The 18,841-nt window shown below is 42.4% G+C and overlaps 1 protein-coding gene across 2 annotated transcripts in view; it reads right to left on the bottom strand.

Moving 5' to 3' along the window:
* The window catches only part of LOC117408401 (netrin receptor UNC5C-like), a 379,281-nt gene that overhangs the window by 208,272 nt on the left and 152,168 nt on the right, over window positions 1–18,841 (bottom strand). For both annotated transcript variants that reach the window (XM_034013361.3, XM_034013362.3), the window contains exon 2: window positions 17,686–17,907. In XM_034013361.3, the coding sequence (XP_033869252.3) occupies window positions 17,686–17,907 (222 nt within the window). The remainder of the gene's footprint in view (window positions 1–17,685; window positions 17,908–18,841) is intronic.

The raw sequence follows: 18,841 nt of genomic DNA, 5'->3' as shown, positions 1-18,841 counted from the left end.
CTGTTCAGACTGGGAGTTTGGTAAACAACCTGAAAGACAGGTGGAAACTGAAGGGAATTCACAGATGGAAAATCAGAAAGTTACAGTTCCCGTAAAGGGGTGATATCAAAACACAAAAGTCCAAGTTAGGAGAAGCTATTAGGCCAATCTTGTCAAGCATCAAGCAAATAGGCACAATTGGAAAGGTGCTGGGGCCCAAGAGTCACACAATTGTTGCTTCTAACTTGGCGCCTTTTTTTGATGCTTCGCTCCACTTTATTATTCTGTGTTCTCTGACTGGGCCACTCAAGGACATTTACCTTTTTGTTCCTTAGCCACTCAAGTGTAGATTTGGCTGTGTGCTTTGGGTCGTTGTCATGCTGAAAGGTGAACTTCCGTCCCAGTTTCAGCTTTCTTGCAGAGGGCAGCAGATTTTCCTCAAGGACTTCTCTGTACTTTGCTCCATTCATTTTCCCTTCTATCCTGACAAGTGACACAAGTCCCCACTTGAATAGTGCAGAACGATGCTCACACTGTTTTTTATATTAAATGTATATCTTTCAGGTTTCAAAATATGAATTTCTTTCTCCATTTTGATTATTTTGTATATAGGCACATATAATTAAATTAATGTATTTTAAAACGATATGTTATGTAAATATTATAATTTAGATATTAAAGTATGATAAAAAAAAAATTAGCAGTTAATGAAAATCTTTCATCGAAATAATCTTATGGTTATAATTAGTTTAACGGAAACAATATTGAAAATGTGTATTCCATTTAACTGATATTTTTTTAAATTCACAAATTATCTTTTAAAAGTATTTAAATCTCATAATAATTTACAAGCATACTGTAATCTAGAGCAAAGAGTTACAATTTAGAGTTGTTAATAACAGACATGAATGAAAATTAATAAGTAGATTCATAATTATTAATACTGAGCTAATTTGAAGTCCCCTCTTGTATAGTGTGAAACGACACTCACACACGGCTGTGTGTGTTTGTGCAATATAAGTACACTATGCAAGTACATTGTAGGTAACTGGTATAAAATAGTTGTAGTAATTAGGCTGCAAACTGTGTTTTCAAGGTTCTATCAATATAAAAGTTCACCAGGTTCATAATCCTTAATATAAATAGCCCCCACATTATAGTCCCCACTTAGATAGCATGGAGCGACACAGGTCCCCACTTGGGATAGTATAGAATGACACTCGCATACCAGTGTGTGTAAAAGTATAGCATAAGTGAGTATTGTCAGTAATGGGTAGGAAGGAAAATTCATAAATAGATTAATATATGTATACAGTGGAACTTGCCTATAACGTACCTGGGATATAATGTATAAACTATGGAACAAGGACCCAAAGTAGCGATTTACTATCAAAACACACTGCTTAAAACATACTCTGCTGTCGCATACTCCTCGGATATTAAGTACAACTATCGAATTCACAAGTATTGTATGTGTTTATTACGTACAGTCAATCCACTCTCAATAAGAAACCTTCTATAAAAATGTTGTGTTTGTTTGACAATTGTATAATAAAGTATAAATACAGAAAGCTGCAAGCTTAAAACTAGCTAAATCCGTTCCTATTTGCTGCTGCAGTCAGTGCTGTTTCTGCCAACTGTAAATCCGACACTAAGGGAATGAAGTAGCCAAGGTATTTTAATCACACTCAGTACTGCATTTAAAAAAATAATAATTATAATATTGTTAACTTTGGCCTTTCTTTAAATTTCAATGAACAACCCAGATGAAACTGTAGAAACAGAAATGCAAGCAAGTTGTAAATTTCACCGGCTGCATTTTTGTTTTTAACAAATGCAGTAAATAAACAAAGTAGCCTACAAATCCTGGACCAAACCATTTCAAAATACCAGAGGAGAGGTTTAATATTACAGTAATGAAAAATATATATTTTTCGCTTAAAATACATTCATAATAAAATCTTTATTTTTGTAATTTATAATAATTTAGCATTCTGTGTGAAGGGTGTTTCTTACTGTACATTATAAGAGATTTCGCACAGACAGCAAAGCCAGAACCTCAAACTGCACAAGATGACATGATGACAAAAAAAATTCTTGCCTTTTCAGAATTGCCAGAAAAAAAATCACACTTGCTTGAAAACTGTTTCTGTATTATTACATTTTCTATTTTGCTTATACATATACTATGTACAGGATCTACATTTGTTAGTTGTTATTGTTTCTTAATTTACTGTATAAGAGCAACATTTTCTTAATAGTTTTCTTCTTAATACTGTATTGTATAAACATTACTTTAAAAAAATATATATATACAGTATTAGCTCATTATTTTTAACTTCCAAATGTTCTTAATTTGCAAATACAGTTTTGTGCTTTTTTTCTACAAAAATTACCACTGGATTGTTGGATATAACATGCCTTGTTTATAAAGATATATCTATAAATACAGAAAAGGTATTGAAAAATAAATAAATCTCGAATAACTGAAGTTCCCTTTCAAGTCGAAAATAACCATCAAGGTATGGGACATTGCCGTCAGGCAGTAGGGATTGGCTGAGCTTTATGTCAAAGCTGCCGATAGGCCTCCGCGCAGGCTGCCGTGTAAGCCCGCCCCCTTGGGAGCTTACTATACGCAGCGCGCGGAGAGTCACTTCCTCTTTTGCCTTCAGCATCAGTAGCGGTAGGACTTAGAGCTATTTTAACTGATTGTACTCACTAAGCTTAGGCTTGAGAAGCTGGTTTATCCCCTTCTCCGAGTTTATTTCAGTTATTATTATTATTATTGTGTATTTGTATTATTTTAGGATATATTTTGTGTTTACATTATATATTCCTTTTCGCTTTGCTTCGGCATTGCGTTCTTCGTGGTCTCCCCGTCTTTCCTCTGTTCCTTTATTATTACTGTGTGGGTTTTTTGTATATATATATTCTATATATATTATATTTTTTGTGTAATTATATTGTTATATATATTTACATTGTGTGTCGGACGCGTGTTGCGTTGGCCTTGGCCACGCGCAATTGCATCCTCGGTCTAGCTTAGGCTAACTGTGTGTGTGTGCGGGTAGTCTGCTCTGCAGTGTCCTCCCCCGCGGCGCGTTCCCGCCACGTGGTATTGCACTACACTCCCTTTCCTTCTGCAGCGTCCACAAAAAAAAAAAAAAAAAAAAAAAAAGTTTTTCCCTTCACTATACAGAGGAAGACAACCACCAACGTGCAAAATCCCCAGCACCTTCAGGTAGGTATTGCACAGCATCAGACACTGTACCAGCACTTTGCGTCTCCGCTTGGCGGGTCAGCTGACGCTTAGGCGTCTGTGCTAGCGTTCCACGCTCGGTACTCGCGCTTCGGCGCTCGCGCTCCGGCGCTTTTGGTGTCAGCGCTTGTGCGCTTGGTGCAGCGCTTCGGCGCTTTGTGCAGCACTTCTGCGCTTGGTGCTTAGTGCTTCTGCACTTGGGGCTCAGTGCTCGACGCTCGACGCACGTTCCATCAATGTCGGTGCTCGACGCTCGGTGCTCGACGCTCGACGCTCGGTGCTCGGCGCTTGGCGCCTCGACGCACGCACCCTCGACGCACGCGCCTCGGCGCTCGACGCTCGACACTCGGTGCACGCACCCTCGACGCACCTCGGTGCTCGACGCTCGGTGCTCGACGCTCGACGCTTCGGCGCCTCGACGCACGCACCTCGACGCACGCACCCTCGACGCTCGACGCACGCGCCTCGACGCTCGACGCTTCGGCGCTCGACGCCTCAACGCGCGCACCCTTGACGTCGACGCACGCACCTCGGTGCTCGACGCTTCGGCGCTCGGTGCTCGACGCACGCACCCTCGACGCCTCGGCGTTCGACGCGGCGGCGCTCGACGCACACACTTCAGGTGCTTGACGCTTGGTGCCCAGCGCTTCGGCGCTCGACGCGCGCACCTCGGCTCTTCGTGATTGACGTCAATATGTCTGGGTTCCACCGTTGTGTGACCTGTCAGGCCAAGTTGCCTGCCAGCGACCCTCACGAGGACTGCGTCGCATGTTTAGGGCCGGACCATGCAGCATCTGCCCTGGCAGACAGGGCATACTGCCAGCTATGTGCGGGGTTTCAAACACGCACCCTGCGCCAGAGAGCTAGGAAGGCGGTGGGAGGTCGTTCCCCATCCTCGGGCTCGTCCCACACCGTCTCGGCCCCACCATCGTCTATCGTGTCGCTGCCGGCGACGTCTCAGCCTATGAGCCCATCTTCCCAGCTTACAGCTGGTCAAAGGTCTCCAATTAGGCGTGCTCGGGAACGTTCCCGCAGCCCCTCCTCTCGCGGGGCTCGCCCCCGTCGGGAGTCGCGATCCAGATCTCGATCGTCTCGCCGGAGAAGGCACTCCCGCTCCCCTCGAAGGGGTAGACGGCATCAAGACACATCTGGGGTGGCTGAGCTCACCTCCAAGATGTCGCAGTTTATGGAGCTCATGATGGGACAACAATCCCTCCTCATGACTCTAGCGAATGTGGCGCCTCGGGCCCCAGAGATGGTTACCGGACCCAGCGCTAGTCAGCCGATGGTTCCTCCACCAGTTCCCCAGGAAGTAGAGTGGGACGCCGATGCTGTCTCAAGGGACGCATCTGATGCAGACCCGCTCTTTGAAGACACAGAGCCTGAGGTGGCATCCCAGCAGGACCACCCTGAAGTGCTGGATACTAATGACCCTATCTGGTCAGTGGTGGAGAGGGCAGCCCGTCATCTGGGCGTGGACTGGCCTGCATCAGAGCCAACACGTCGCTCTCTATTTGAATTGCCATCGGGTCCGCCCCTTCAGTCCAGGATGCTCCCGGCATTCCCGGATTTTATTAAGGAGGTGCAGTCCACCTGGGGAGCACCGGCCTCCGCCCCTGCGACTTCTCGCAAGGCTTCGGCCTTCACCATGCACGGGGCGAGCGAAGCTGGGCTGGCGTTGTTTCCGCCAGTGGGCGCCGCGTTCGCCGCGCTAGTAAAGACGCCGACACTTTCGGGGCTGGCTAAGGACCCTTCCTGCCCTAACAGGCAGTGTAGGATTATGGAGGCCCACCTAAAAAAGGGTTATGCCGCGGCTACAGAGGCAGTTAGACTGTCCAACGTGGCCAGCCTCCTGACAGTCTACCAGGCGGCGCTGATTCGCGACCTGCCTGAGTCCCCATCCGTCGGGCTCAGAACCGAGCTGGGTGCAGTTGCACAGCTTTTTTGGTCAGGCTGGCTCAGCTAAATGCGCGAGCACAGGGCAGGAGCATTGCTTCCCTCGTAGTAGCAAGGAGGCAGCTATGGCTCTCACAGGCCAGGGTACAGGAGCCTGATAAGACCCTGTTGCTAGATGCTCCTATATCCCCGGGGCACACCATTCAACTAGTAGACCCTGCTCTGACCGACCAGGGGTTCTACTCCAAATACTTCCTTGTGCCAAAGAAGGACGGCGGGCTCCGCCCTATTCTAGACCTGCGTGTACTGAACAAATACCTACGGGTGTTGTCGTTCAAGATGCTTACGCACAGGCACATTGTCCAGTCTGTCCGGCAGGGCAACTGGTTTACCACCATAGACCTCACAGATGCGTACTTTCACGTTCCCATCTGTCCGGGTCACAGGAAGTACCTACGTTTCGCATTTCAGAGCAGGGTCTACGAGTTTTGTGTCCTGCCATTCGGCCTGTCTCTAGCTCCTCGAACCTTTTCGAAGTGTATGGACACCATTTTAGCCCCCTTGCGGGTTCAAGGCGTTCGACTGCTGAACTATCTGGACGACTGGCTCGTCTGCGCGCAGTCAAAGGAGCAGTTGGCACAGCACACAGTGATGGTTACAGACCATCTTCAGCGGCTAGGTCTGAAGGTCAATCCAGACAAGAGCCGCCTCGTGCCCAGCCAACAGACCGAGTTTTTGGGTCTGCATCTGGACTCAGTGTCCATGGAAGCGACCCTATCGACACAAAGAGTTGCCTCATTAGAGCGGTGTCTCTCCCTATTCAGGTTGAGAGAAACAGTCAGCATGGAGCTCTGTCAGCGCATGCTGGGGTTGATGGCTGCCGCCTCGCAAGCCCTTCCTTTGGGCTTACTACACCAGAGACCTCTGCAGGCCTGGTTCAATGCCTTCGCGTTGCACCCACGGAGAGACAAGCACCGCAGGCTGAGGGTATCCCGAACCTGCTGGGAAGCATTACGCTGGTGGAAAGTTCAGTCGAACATCCGCCAGGGCGTGCGCTTGGGTCCCATCTTCCGAAGGGAAGTTATCACAACCGACGCTTCCAACCAAGGTTGGGGAGCAGTCTGGAACGGGACAGGGACCCGTGGAGTGTGGTCAGGACCCTGGAGGTCAGCCCACATCAACGCTCTGGAACTCAGAGCAGTGGACCTCGCCCTTCGGCACTTCTTGCCAGTGCTTCTAGACAAGCACGTGTTAGTGCGGTCAGACAACACCACAGTAGTGGCGTATATCAATCGCCAGGGCGGATTGCGGTCCCCAGGTCTTCACCGGATGGTAACGCGGCTGTTGCTCTGGGCTCAACCGCGGTTAGCCTCTCTGCGTGCAGTTCATCTGCCGGGCAGAGTCAATTATGCAGCGGATCTCCTGTCCAGAGGAGGTCCTCTTGCGGGCGAGTGGCGTCTTCACCCTCGGGTGGTAGAGCGCATTTGGGACTGGTTCGGCACAGCGCAAGTCGATCTCTTCGCTTCGCGAGAGACCACGCACTGCCCCCTATGGTTCTCGGTGAAGGACCTCGACAGCCCCCTAGGAGTCGATGCACTGGCTCACGAATGGCCGCCAGGGCTCCTGTACGCATTTCCACCGATTTCGATGCTCCCCGCCTTCTTGGAGAAGGTCAGGGTAGAGCAAGCGACAGTGATTCTGATCGCTCCTCGGTGGCCTCGGAGGATATGGTTCCCGAGTCTAGTGCAGTTGTTGCATGGTCGCCCGAGGGAGCTCCCTCTGCGAGCGGACCTGTTGTCCCAAGCCCAAGGAGGGCTATGGCATCCGAACCCCAAGCTCCTGTCAGCCTTAGGGCTTTCGACGGCGGTTATATCCACTATTCAGAGTGCGAGAGCGCCCTCTACTCGGTCGCAATATACGTATAAGTGGCAATTATTTCAGAGTTGGTGTCTGGCTGAGGGCCATGACCCGGTCTCCTGCCCTATGGCAGTGATATTACAGTTTCTGCAGAAGCTGTTAGATGAAGGGAAATCTCCCTCTACACTTAAAGTGTATTTGGCCACTATTTCGGCTTGCCACGTACGCATTGACGGGTTATCACCTGGTTGCCACTTTTGGCATCTCAGTTTCTGAATGGCGCAAGACGCTTGCGGCCTCCAAGAACGACCAGTTTACCGTCGTGGAGCCTTGATGTGGTGCTAGAAGCCCTTGCCAAGGTACCGTTTGAGCCTCTCCACAGCGTGGATATGAAGCTCTTATCTATTAAGACTGCGTTTTTGCTGGCTGTAGTATCAGCAAAACGCGTGAGCGAGTTACATGCACTGTCAGTGCATCCTTCTTGTACTCGTTTTGCAGGAGACGGTTCTAAGGTCTCCATGCGCCCTAATCCGGCCTTTTTACCAAAGGTTATATCCCCGTTCCACATGAACCAGTCAGTCGAGTTGATGGCGTTCCATCCTCCTCCTTTTTCTTCCCCAGAGGAAGAGCGGTTACACATGCTCTGCCCTGTGAGGGCATTGAGGTGTTATATTGACCGTACAAGGACTGTAAGGCAGACAGAACAGTTGTTCATATGCCATGGTTCTAGATCTTTGGGTCAGCCGCTGTCTAAACAGCGCCTTTCCCACTGGATAGTGGATGCTATTAAATTAGCGTATGAATCTGCAGGCCTTCCACCACCAGGGCAGTTGAAGGCGCATTCTACCAGGGGTATGGCGACATCCTGGGCCCTCTTTCGAGGGGTGCCGGTGTCTGATATTTGCGCGGCAGCCAGTTGGGCTACGCCGCATACTTTCATGAGGTTTTACAGGCTAAATGTACTGGAATCCTCTGCTCCGTCATTTGGAGCATCTGTGTTGCACTCTATGACGCCTCAGGTTGCGGACGTCTAGAGTAGGTGACAATATGGTGTGACTATTCCACCTTGGGACAGGTGTCATTGCGAGCATAGACGCTGAGGCGCAGCTCCGCATATGTGTAGATGTACTGCCTACGCAGTTGCGTTATGACGTAAGTCTGTCCTACTGCCGAGAATCCTCCCTCGCGACGGCTTGGGTACACTGTTCCCATACCTTGATGGTTATTTTCGACTTGAAAGGGAACGATAGGTTGCGGATGCAACCCCGGTTCCCTGAAAGAGAAAATAACCATCAAGCCGCGAGGTCGCTCTGGAGGCCTTCACGGCCTGAAGGGCAAAAGAGGAAGTGACTCTCCGCGCGCTGCGTATAGTAAGCTCCCAAGGGGGCGGGCTGACACGGCAGCTTGCGCGGAGGCCTATCGGCAGCTTTGACATAAAGCTCAGCCAATCCCTACTGCCTGACGGCAATGTCCCATACCTTGATGGTTATTTTCTCTTTCAGGGAACCGGGGTTGCATCCGCAACCTATCGATACTTCAGTAATAAGGGAGTAGGTACCGAATACTTCAGTAATAAGGGAGTAGGTACCGAATCTACACGGAAGTTTGAATATACCAGTTAAATAACTTTTGCTGCAGGTATACAATTATCTTACTAAAGTACTGAGCTTTATTATATCGACTATCAGATCTATTTCTTCATCCAAAGCAGCATCTGGAGCTATCTTAAATAGAAACAAGGGATTTCTAGATCTGAAACGAGATATTGGAATTTTTTTTGTAGTAGATTATTTTTTTTACTTAGAAGAAAAGCTTGCCGTGTTAAATGTGGAGTGTTAAAAGTGAACTATTTACTGAGTTATACCATCTGTTAAAAGAAGATTCCAGGAAATAAACAAACTGAGTTTTTTTTTTCTCTTATGAGTTATTCCAGCTAGAAAGCTAATATTTTGTGCAAGCAAACCAGGGACTGTGTACCTATACTGCCTTGAACTGTTTTTTGGACACGTGACTGTTTACATTTATTTCTGCATTTTGAAGTGCTGAACTTTTTTTTGGTAGTATACGTTTTCTACAAATTATTATTTTTATTTATTTTGTTCGCAATAAGACTGTATAATTGAAATTGTTTTATTTTAAAACAAACTGTGTTAACAGCAAATTTTGCCATTGAACTTTAAAAAAAAAAAAAAAGACTGACATTGGTTTGAACTGAAGAAAAAGTGTTTTTTTTCTAAAATCAAACAGCAAAGGTTAAATGACTGAAATAATAAAATAAAGAAATACTGTGTAAATTGTATAAAGGGAAAAACTGTTAAAAATTATTGTTGCAGTGAATGTGCTGATTGAGTGCATGTGAATAACCATTGAAATGTTAAAGTTTGGATGTTGAGGTTATTTTCCATCATCAAGGGGTTATAAGCTGAGAGTAGTGTGTAGTTTGGGTAAATCTGATTACTGAAATTTGGTAAAGTGGGTAGCTGTCACCTGACAGAAGGGGACCAAATTTAGGGTTCAGGCAAACTTGAAGATTCCTTCAGCTTTTCTCCCCAAACAAAATAATTCATTTTTTTGAAACACAACAGCACCAAGAAAATTAAGTTTTATTTTATTTTATTTTATGCAGTAATACAGAAAGTATTTTGGTTTACAACTTTGAATTGAATCTAAGGTTTCAGTAAACTTATTGTTGAAGGTGATTTGTATTATCCCTGACGTGGGGGTTTGTGATTAGGCCTCGTGATTGGCAAGCCGACGTTACACACATACAGTGCCTTGCATAAATATTCACCCGCCTTGGACTTTTCCACATTTTGTAGTGTTACAACCTGGAATTAAAATGGATTTAATTGGGATTTTTACCATTTGATTTACACAACATACTTAACACTTTGAAGGTGCAAAATATTTTTTATTGTGACACAAAAGTTAATTAAATAAAAAAAAAGACATTTGTTGGTTGCATAAGTATTCACCCCCCTGAGTCAATACTTGGTAGAAGCACCTTTGGCAGCAGTTACAGCTGTGAGTCTTTTTGGGTAAGTCTCTACCAGCTTTGCACATCTGGATCCTGCAATTTTTGCCCATTCTTCTTGGCAAAATTGCTCAAGTTCTGTCAAGTTGGATGGGGACCATTGGTGAACAGCAATTTTCAAGTCTTGCCATAGATTCTCAATCGGATTGAGGTAGGGGTTTTGACTGGGCCATTCTAAACATTCAGGTTCTTGTTTTTAAACCACTCCAGTGTAGCTTTGGCTGTGTGTTTAGGGTCATTGTCCTGCTGGAAGGTGAATCTCCACCTCAGTCCCAGGTCTTTTGCAGACTGAAACAGGTTTTCCTCTAGAATTTCCCTGTATTTGGCTCCATCCATCTTGCCCTCAATCCTGACCAGTTTCCCAGTCCCTGCCGATGAAAAGCATCCCCATAACATGATGCTGCCACCACCATGCTTCACCGTGGGGATGGTGTTCTCAGGGTGATGAGCAATGTTGGCTTTGCGCCACACATAGCATTTTGCGCTAAGGCCAAAATGTTCAATTTTGGTCTCATCAGACCAGAGAACCTTTTTTCACATGTTTGCTGTGTCTTCCACATGCCTTTTGACAAAATCCAAACGGGATTTGATATGGGTTTTTTTCAGCAATGGTTTTCTTCTCGCCACTCTTCCATAAAGCCCAGCTTTGTGGAGCGTCTGGGTCAGAGTTGTCCCATGGACGGTTTCTCCCATCTCAGCTGTGAATCTCTCCAGCTCCTTCAGAGTTACCATTGGCCTCTTGGTTGCTTCTCTGACTAATGCCCTCCTTACCTGGTCACTGAGTTTTGGTGGACGGCCTTCTCTAGGCAGAGTCGCGGTTGTGCCATATTCTTTCCATTTTTTAATAATGGATTTAACAGTGCTCCGGGGGATGTTCAAAGTTTGGGATATTTTTTTATAACCCAACCCTGATTGGTGCTTCTCCAGAACTTTATCCCGGACTTGTTTTGATAGCTCCTTGGTCTTCATGATGCTGTTTGTTTAGATATGCTCTCTAACAAACTCTGGGGCCTTCCAGAAACAGGTGTATTTAATCTGAGATCATGTGACACTTTAATTGCACACAGGTGGACTCCATTCAACTAATTATGTGACTTCTGAAGGCAATTGGTTGCACCAAAGCTTATTTAGGGGTGTCACAGCAAAGGGGGGTGAATACTTACGCAATCAAGACTTTTCAGTTTTTTATTTGGAAATTTTTTTCGAAAAAGATGTAGATTTTTTTCCCCACTTTGACATTATGGACTATTTTGTGTAGATCAGTGACAAAAAATCCTAATTAAATCCATTTTAATTCCAGGTTGTAACACTACAAAATGTGGAAAAGTCCAAGGGGGGTGAATACTTATGCAAGGCACTGTATTTTCTCTAATTTAAACAAATATTATCAATGTTGAGCTTAAAACATAATTTTCTATATATATTTCGTTTAAAGAAAATATTGGGAAGTCATGGTGCCCACTTAGCTGGTGGAGAATCATAGACCCCACTTGGCATAGACGTGTGTGTGTGTGTGTGTGCGTGTGCATGCGAGTGTGTGTGAGAGAGCATGCATATATAATTTAGTGTGTGTAAGAAAAAACTGATTTGTTACTTGCACTAAACCATGTTTTTAACATTTTGTTTTTCAAAGTCAGCATAACGCTATACAACACAGTCCGTTTAATTACTGTATGAACATAGCATACAAGATTTAAATGTTTACCAAACTCGACAATGTTGCCGAATTTGTCATTCAAACTTGTTTAGTTTTAATCAGTTTTGTCTGCTTGTTACTTTTTTCAGCCAACACATTTAAATGACCCTTGTTTGTTATATCTTAAGATTGTTTTAAACGTTACAATGTAAATGTTGACTCAGTAGCTCAGTAGTATTAAATGTTTCAACCTTGGTGACTTTCTTTGATGCGCTATTAATTTTAGGCAACTTGCAATATATATATATATTTACATGAAACTTGTACTTTTTATATAGGTATATAAATGTCAATTGCTGTGGATAAACGCATCAGCCAAATCAATTAATATGACGTAGTTTTCTAGATTGCTATTTATTAATTTATTTATACATTTAAAATATAAACATGTATTCATTTCTACATTGATTTATTTAAAATATTTATTTCTAAATGTATTTATTCCTCTATGCATTTGTTTAAATCATTTATTTATTTCTACCAAATAAATTATTCCTTTATTTATTTTTAATTAAACGAGGAACTACAATTTATCAGAGATCAGAGATTTAGACATGGAAGCTACATGCCACTCTTGTGTGCAGTTCCATTCTATGGTATCTACCAAACAAACAGGAAACTAGAAATTTTCAAACAGGAAATCGAAAATTTCTAGAATCAAGCAGCACCTTCAGGTTTTCAGCGAAAGCTGGTCAGGCTTGGATGTAAGCTTAAAAAATGAAAGCATTTCAACAACTGCGCAGTGGCGCAGGGGGCTTGGGTCATTTGCTGTTCAAGAACGTCATGTTGCAAGTTCAAACCACTATTTGTTTTATTAATTTTTTTTCCCTGCGATATGTGCTGTTTTAAAACATAAATAATTAGTTTAATATAAATGGTGTGGATATCAAACTGCTTTCATACCCTGGTTTGTTTTGACGTTGACCAACATGTGGAATCACATGATTGGTAGAATAGTCACTACACACCCTTAAAGTAGACAGAAAAAGAAGAAGGAGAATAACAATTTTACCTTAGTTTGATGACTTATATCTCATTGTGTATAGTTTTAGACTTCTGATACTGGTACAGATGGTAATTCCAAGTGATTTAGTTTTGCCGCTGCAACATGGTAAAAACAGCTGAACTGATTTTCAGTGTTTTATCTACGTTTATGTTTTTAAATAAAGTATTATTGAGTTGGGCCACTCTACTTACAGTGAAATCACTTGCATGTTCTGTACTGGAACTGTTACCTTTACTTGCAATGCTTGCGTGTGTTTTTTTCATTATTAATTCATTCGCTGAAGAACTCAATTGTTGTGCGAGTGCATTGCCTTATGCCGCCACACCGCTAATTATTTATAAAAGCAACAGCACAATATTATTATTACAAAAATGGAATCCCTGGGATTAAAAAAAAAACTACTGCATAAATTCATATCATACAGCAAATGCCCAGCAACAAGCTAATTGTCTTACAGCTGATTAACACGAACAGACTACTGCACTAAACACTTTAACATGTAAGCATTTTGCTAAAAGTAATTTTTGACTGCATGATATATGGAAATATTCACTTCAAAACAATGTGCTTATTCTGGCTAGATTCTATACCGCACAAGACACACATAGCATTTTACATTGTCTCAGCTCAAGTGTTCAACGATAAAATCAGAGTTCAATTAAAAAAAAATATAAGCCTATATTTGCAACTTTTTAAAATGTTTTTATTCAAACTGCCCCATCTGTTTTCTCTCTACACTTCTGCATTTGTTGGAAGAAATGCATGGCTTTTGTTGAGAATTGCTTTCTGATTTTGTTTTAAAGTGGAACCTTAGTTTTGTTTTTCAGAAGCATAACCTGTTTTTGGACTCTTCATTTTGACTCGTTTCAGCATAACTATTGGAGTCTGGATTTTGAAATATTTTGACATAGCATTTTTAGTTGGTGCACTTGCACCGTCGTTAACTAATTTTATTGTGTTAGTTTAATAGCAGTTTTCCATTTTCAGTACTTGGCTGAACTCGAGCCTGTATGTCCTGTATGTCCCTGTATGTCTTCTGAGCCAGCAAATTGAGGTGCTTTTTTTAATGGCTCGCTTAAAGCTTTTGTAACCTAAAGTCCTATTGGTTCATTTTTAAATATAGAATTACATACCCTCTGTGTATAGCTGCATTGTTTACTAATCAGGGCTTAGTTTTATTGAAATCTGCCCTGCAACACATAAAACACGACGCTGTACCCCGGGGTACCATTGCACCCTGGTCTCTCTCATTCATATTACGTCATAAGAATATTCCTGGTTCCCGCTAAACAAAAAGGGCTACATGTGCAGGTGGACATTCGCAGTTAAAATATAAACAAAATACTACTTGTTAGACACGTCAACAAAAACTAGAAAAGGCTCTGCAGAGACTCACAGAAAACAGGGTGTACGGAGACCTGTTGGACAACCTAAAATAAAAACTGCCGCAAATTCAAGAGCCCAAACAAGCCCGCATTCTATAGTCCTTGGTAAAGCAAAAACAGACAATAACTGAGGTAGTTTATAAATAGTTTTCAGTGATTAAAAATTGTAAAGACTACAATCTAGTGTTTGATTTTTGTATTTATTTGTTTACAGTTTTCAAAACGTTTACGTGAATAAACATTTTTTTCTATAACTATGTACCAATTTACTTGCACCACACAACATTGCAATGTGACATCCAAAAATATACATCCTAGTTTTAATTCATTTTTTATTCATGGTTTTGGGCCAATGCCAAAAATAAATAATTCGACAAAGGCAAATTTGCACAGGGTACTGCTTTCAGTCTCACATGACAAATCTGAAATCGAAATATTGGCTTGAGGTCTAATTGGCCTCATTTTAACAAGCCGTTGGCTTCTACAGTTAAGCGGTTTAGCAAAGTTCCTGTTTTCATAGGTAAATTATGACCCTATCTCAGATGGGGGTATGTGGTAGGCTAGATTATTTGGAAAGGGTTACAGGCCTAAAGTTTTAAAACCTCTGCCCTAGTTAGACCCACCTAGAATACTATGTGCAGTTTTGGTCACCTCACTACAAAAAAGACATGATTGCACTTGAAGATACAGAGACAACTAGGCTGATCCCAGGACTTACTGACATGAGCTATTATTAAAATAATTACATTTAGCCTAGAAAAAGAAGGGAAAGAGGGGACTTGATTGAATTCTTTAAAATCATAAATGGTATAGATAGTTAACCCAAGACACTACTTCAAGTTTAGCACAGAGAGAACAAGGGGGCAGAAATGGAAGCTGAGTAAAAGTACATTTTTACACAGAGTTATAAATGCATGGAATAGCCTACTAGGTGAAGTAGTAGGATCTAAAATACTGGAAACATTTAAAAAAGATTCTGTGCTTTTAAATTAGTCCCCCCCTTCCCCCAGTAGGGGAGAAAAGTGTTCTAACAAGGGACAAGCCTTGATAGGCCAAATGGCCTTTTCTCGTTCCCAAACTTTATAATTTTATAATTATTATAAGAGTCCTCTCCTGAAATAACCATGACTGTAGGTCATATAAAACTGTGCCTAGGTTTTATGGGTTTCCAAGATTTCTGAGCATAGCCAGGATTTGGGTTTAAAATGTACGTGTTCCTCTGCACCTACTGCCACCAAGTACTGTATTAATTTATCAACAGTGATAGGCCTACTAGCATTAATTCCAACAAAAGTCTCACTGTTTAATTAGGTAGATTCAAATATGTTTGTTTGTTTTTTTATTAGGAAATTGAGCAAAACTTTTTTTTTTTTTTTTACCACCACAGCGAATACTAACCAAATGACACACAGTCAAAGTAGCAAGATTTTTTTGATGATGTTTCTGGTAGGCTGTGACGGAAATATAATGAGTTCTGGTTGTAAATCTCCCTCTCGACCTGTGAGGGCACTAAGTAGTGACAGGGAAAGGCTTTGGACAGGTTGGCCTGACAGTTCATTCCCTGGGTCGGGAAGTCAGTCAGCCTGGAAAAAGGCAAGACTCCAGTGCAGGAACGTATTGACCTGGAAGGTAAACGAGGTAGCAGCTGCAGGCAATAGAGTCAGCTGCAATCGTTTACCAAGGGGTATAATCGCATAAAAGGGGCTGGAGAATTGTAAATCTTTTCCTTCGCTTGGGTTTCAGAGATACGAGGAGACTGGAAGGACCGGGAGATCTCCCCAAAATAAAATAAAGAGTTTGAGTATTTTGTTGGTATTTTCTGTTTAGTAACGGTCTGTGTTTTTTTGTTAAATAGCACTAGATGGCTATACACAAATCCGGAGCTGTCGCCAGGGGCAAGCACAAAGCCAGATCACCACAGCACTTGTTTTCACCAATAGCACGTAATATATTGTACTTCACCACAAGCACTGAGAGCACTCACTTTGGACCTGTGATAGTGTTTTTTCTAATTGTGTGTGTTTTGTACCGTGTTTATTGTTTGCGGGACTGCAATCCTTTTTCATTACTTTGCAATACACATTGTTGTGTATTGCCAGCTCAGTATTGTTTTGTGGCTGGTCATCAGACAATTGGATTTATAATCATTAAAACCATCATTTCACCCGTACTTTGTTGTCTGTTTGTTCTTTGAATTACTGCATCCGCACTGCACCTGATATACACCTGCTACCAATATACCACTTTGCCCCATAGGCTTACTAATATGACACACAATATTTGCAGTTGAGTCCATTGCAAAAGGGGAGTGGGGGGTTGTTCTACAAATTTTCTATAAAAAGAAGTAATAGTTTTATTTTCTTATTTTATTAAAAATGAAAAATAAAATACTGTCCTTTATATTGCTGTACTAATATATTTGTATATGTTAACTGTACCTTGTTCAGAGTCTCGCCTTGGGACCTTTTGCAACCCGCAGTATGGAAACCACTGATCTACATCACTTCTTTGGGAGGCTGGTATTACTGTTTCTTCACTGTCACTGACAATTATGATTCTAGTGCATTTTATAAAATACAAATCTAAAGTATACATTTAGCCATTTTTAATTTACAATACTATAAGGCTTAGAACTTGATTAGTATCACACGAAAATACACTTTAAAAGATAATAGAGGAATGAGCAGTTAAACTGATACTGCAGCTTTGCCCCTTGAACATATTTACTTATTTATTTTTTTATTTAAAAAAAAAAATGTATAGAGCGCAACAGACCACAAGTGGTTTCAGAGCGCTGTTCAAGACATAAATATACATAAAAAAACACAGCACATGTACATATACATATACAAAAAACAGCACACAGTATAAAGTATCAGTGTCAAAGCATTTGACAATACATTCTCCCGATTGAATTAGCATAACTTGTGAAATAAGAATGTTTTTAGTTTCTTCCTAAAAGGAGAATTTCAGTGCTAAGTTCAACAGGCAGAGCATTCCAAATCTGTGGACCCAGGACCGAAAAAGCCCGAGCTCCAAAACGTTTGTGTTTAAAACGTGGCTGACACAGGAACATGGTGTGCAAGGACCTCTCCTAATAGGATTATAAACCTGCAGTTTCTCAGTCAGATAATGAGGAAGTTGCTGATAAAGTGCTTTGTGAATTAATCACAGTAATTTGAATTGTACACAAAGCTCAATTGGGAGCCAATGTAAATCCAGTAGAATCCAGTTGCCTTTTCCCCTCTCTAATCCTGCCTATGTTTCTGGGTATCGCCTCTGCTGCGGTATCTGTTCATGATAGTTTACCAGATCAGTCTTCAATGTAGTTGGGATATAATACGATTAAACCAATCGTTTTGGCAGGTGTCTATGATATACTAATGTATTGACTCTTTATTTGTCAGTCTAGCGTCTTGAATGAGAGGTTGTCGGGTGATTGTCTCCTCAAACCAAGAACAAGTCAATATTTTCCAGGATATTTCATACTAAACATAAAATAAAATGTGCTATGGCCAAAAAGATAATTAAACACAATAGTTATCAGTTCCTGGGTGATTCAAGCCTACTGACCTGAGGTTTCATCCACTCGCTCCTCCACAACATGGTCTTTCTGATGGACCCACTCACTGTTGCACTTGAAGTAGATCTGGGTGGCGGGGGTTGCCTTGCAGTAAAGGTTCACCGGCTTGTTCTTTACAATGTAGGCTTCCTCTGGCTCCATGAGGAAGTGGGGTATGGGCTCCGGTGGGTCAGAAGGGAATGTTTCAGGCAGCTCTCCAAGGAAATCATCATCTGCAAAACAAGATAAACGTAACAAGGTAAGGCCACTGTGTGTATGTTTAATTACATATCTGGGAGGAGAAAAGTGAGTGGCGCACTTATTGCCACTTCCCTGAAATAATACTTGAAGACTGACTGCATCAATGCATGTTTACACAAAAATCGTGTGAGATCTAAAAGAAAACAGCATAGCACCTACCTAAAAATCAGATGAAAACAGAACAAAAGCATTTTCCCATTATATCCCATATCAGAAAGCTTAAACAACAAGCAACTACATTTGCCTTTTGATGAAATCACTTAATGCACCCCCCCCCCCCCCAACCACCAGAATAAAAACTGGATGTTATTTTATGTATTTCTTGTGCATTCCTGTCTTTCAAAATCTCTGTTTAAACATCTGACTACATTTACAATGAAAATAGAGGGAGCACGCTATGATTGTCATATTGTTATTCCTGAAAAAAAATCCCTTTACCCTGTCCTTTATTATTTTGTCAAGGGTTTACAACAAAGTTCTAAGTTCTGTGCCAGGGGGTTTGATTGTATGGTAATTAAGGAGGGGCTATGGTAATATTTAATATAATATGCACCATAAGAACGTACCAACAAATAAACGCGCATTGCATTAAAAAGGGTGTTTACAACAATTTTGTAAGATTCTAGCATGATGGCCATATGAGTTTACAGCTGATGTAACTGGAACATTCTACTGGTCATCTAATACCCCTTTCACACAGACAAGTTATGACAGCTCAGAACCGGCACTGATGCGGCATTTTGGTCTGTGTGAATTTCCCATACCATCACAGAGCCATCATACTTTATGCCATCTCTGAACCATCTTAACTGTGTGAAATGCTATGCCAGCACCGATGCGCTACAGTGGCTGTGGATTGAAAGTGAACATCCCACATGGCTGCATATATACCAGACGTGTTGGGTA

Source organism: Acipenser ruthenus, chromosome 2 (assembly GCF_902713425.1).
Source record: "Acipenser ruthenus chromosome 2, fAciRut3.2 maternal haplotype, whole genome shotgun sequence".
Lineage (NCBI taxonomy): Eukaryota > Metazoa > Chordata > Actinopteri > Acipenseriformes > Acipenseridae > Acipenser > Acipenser ruthenus.
The sequence above is the reverse complement of the archived record's forward strand: the minus strand, read 5'-3'. Positions and strand labels throughout refer to the sequence as shown.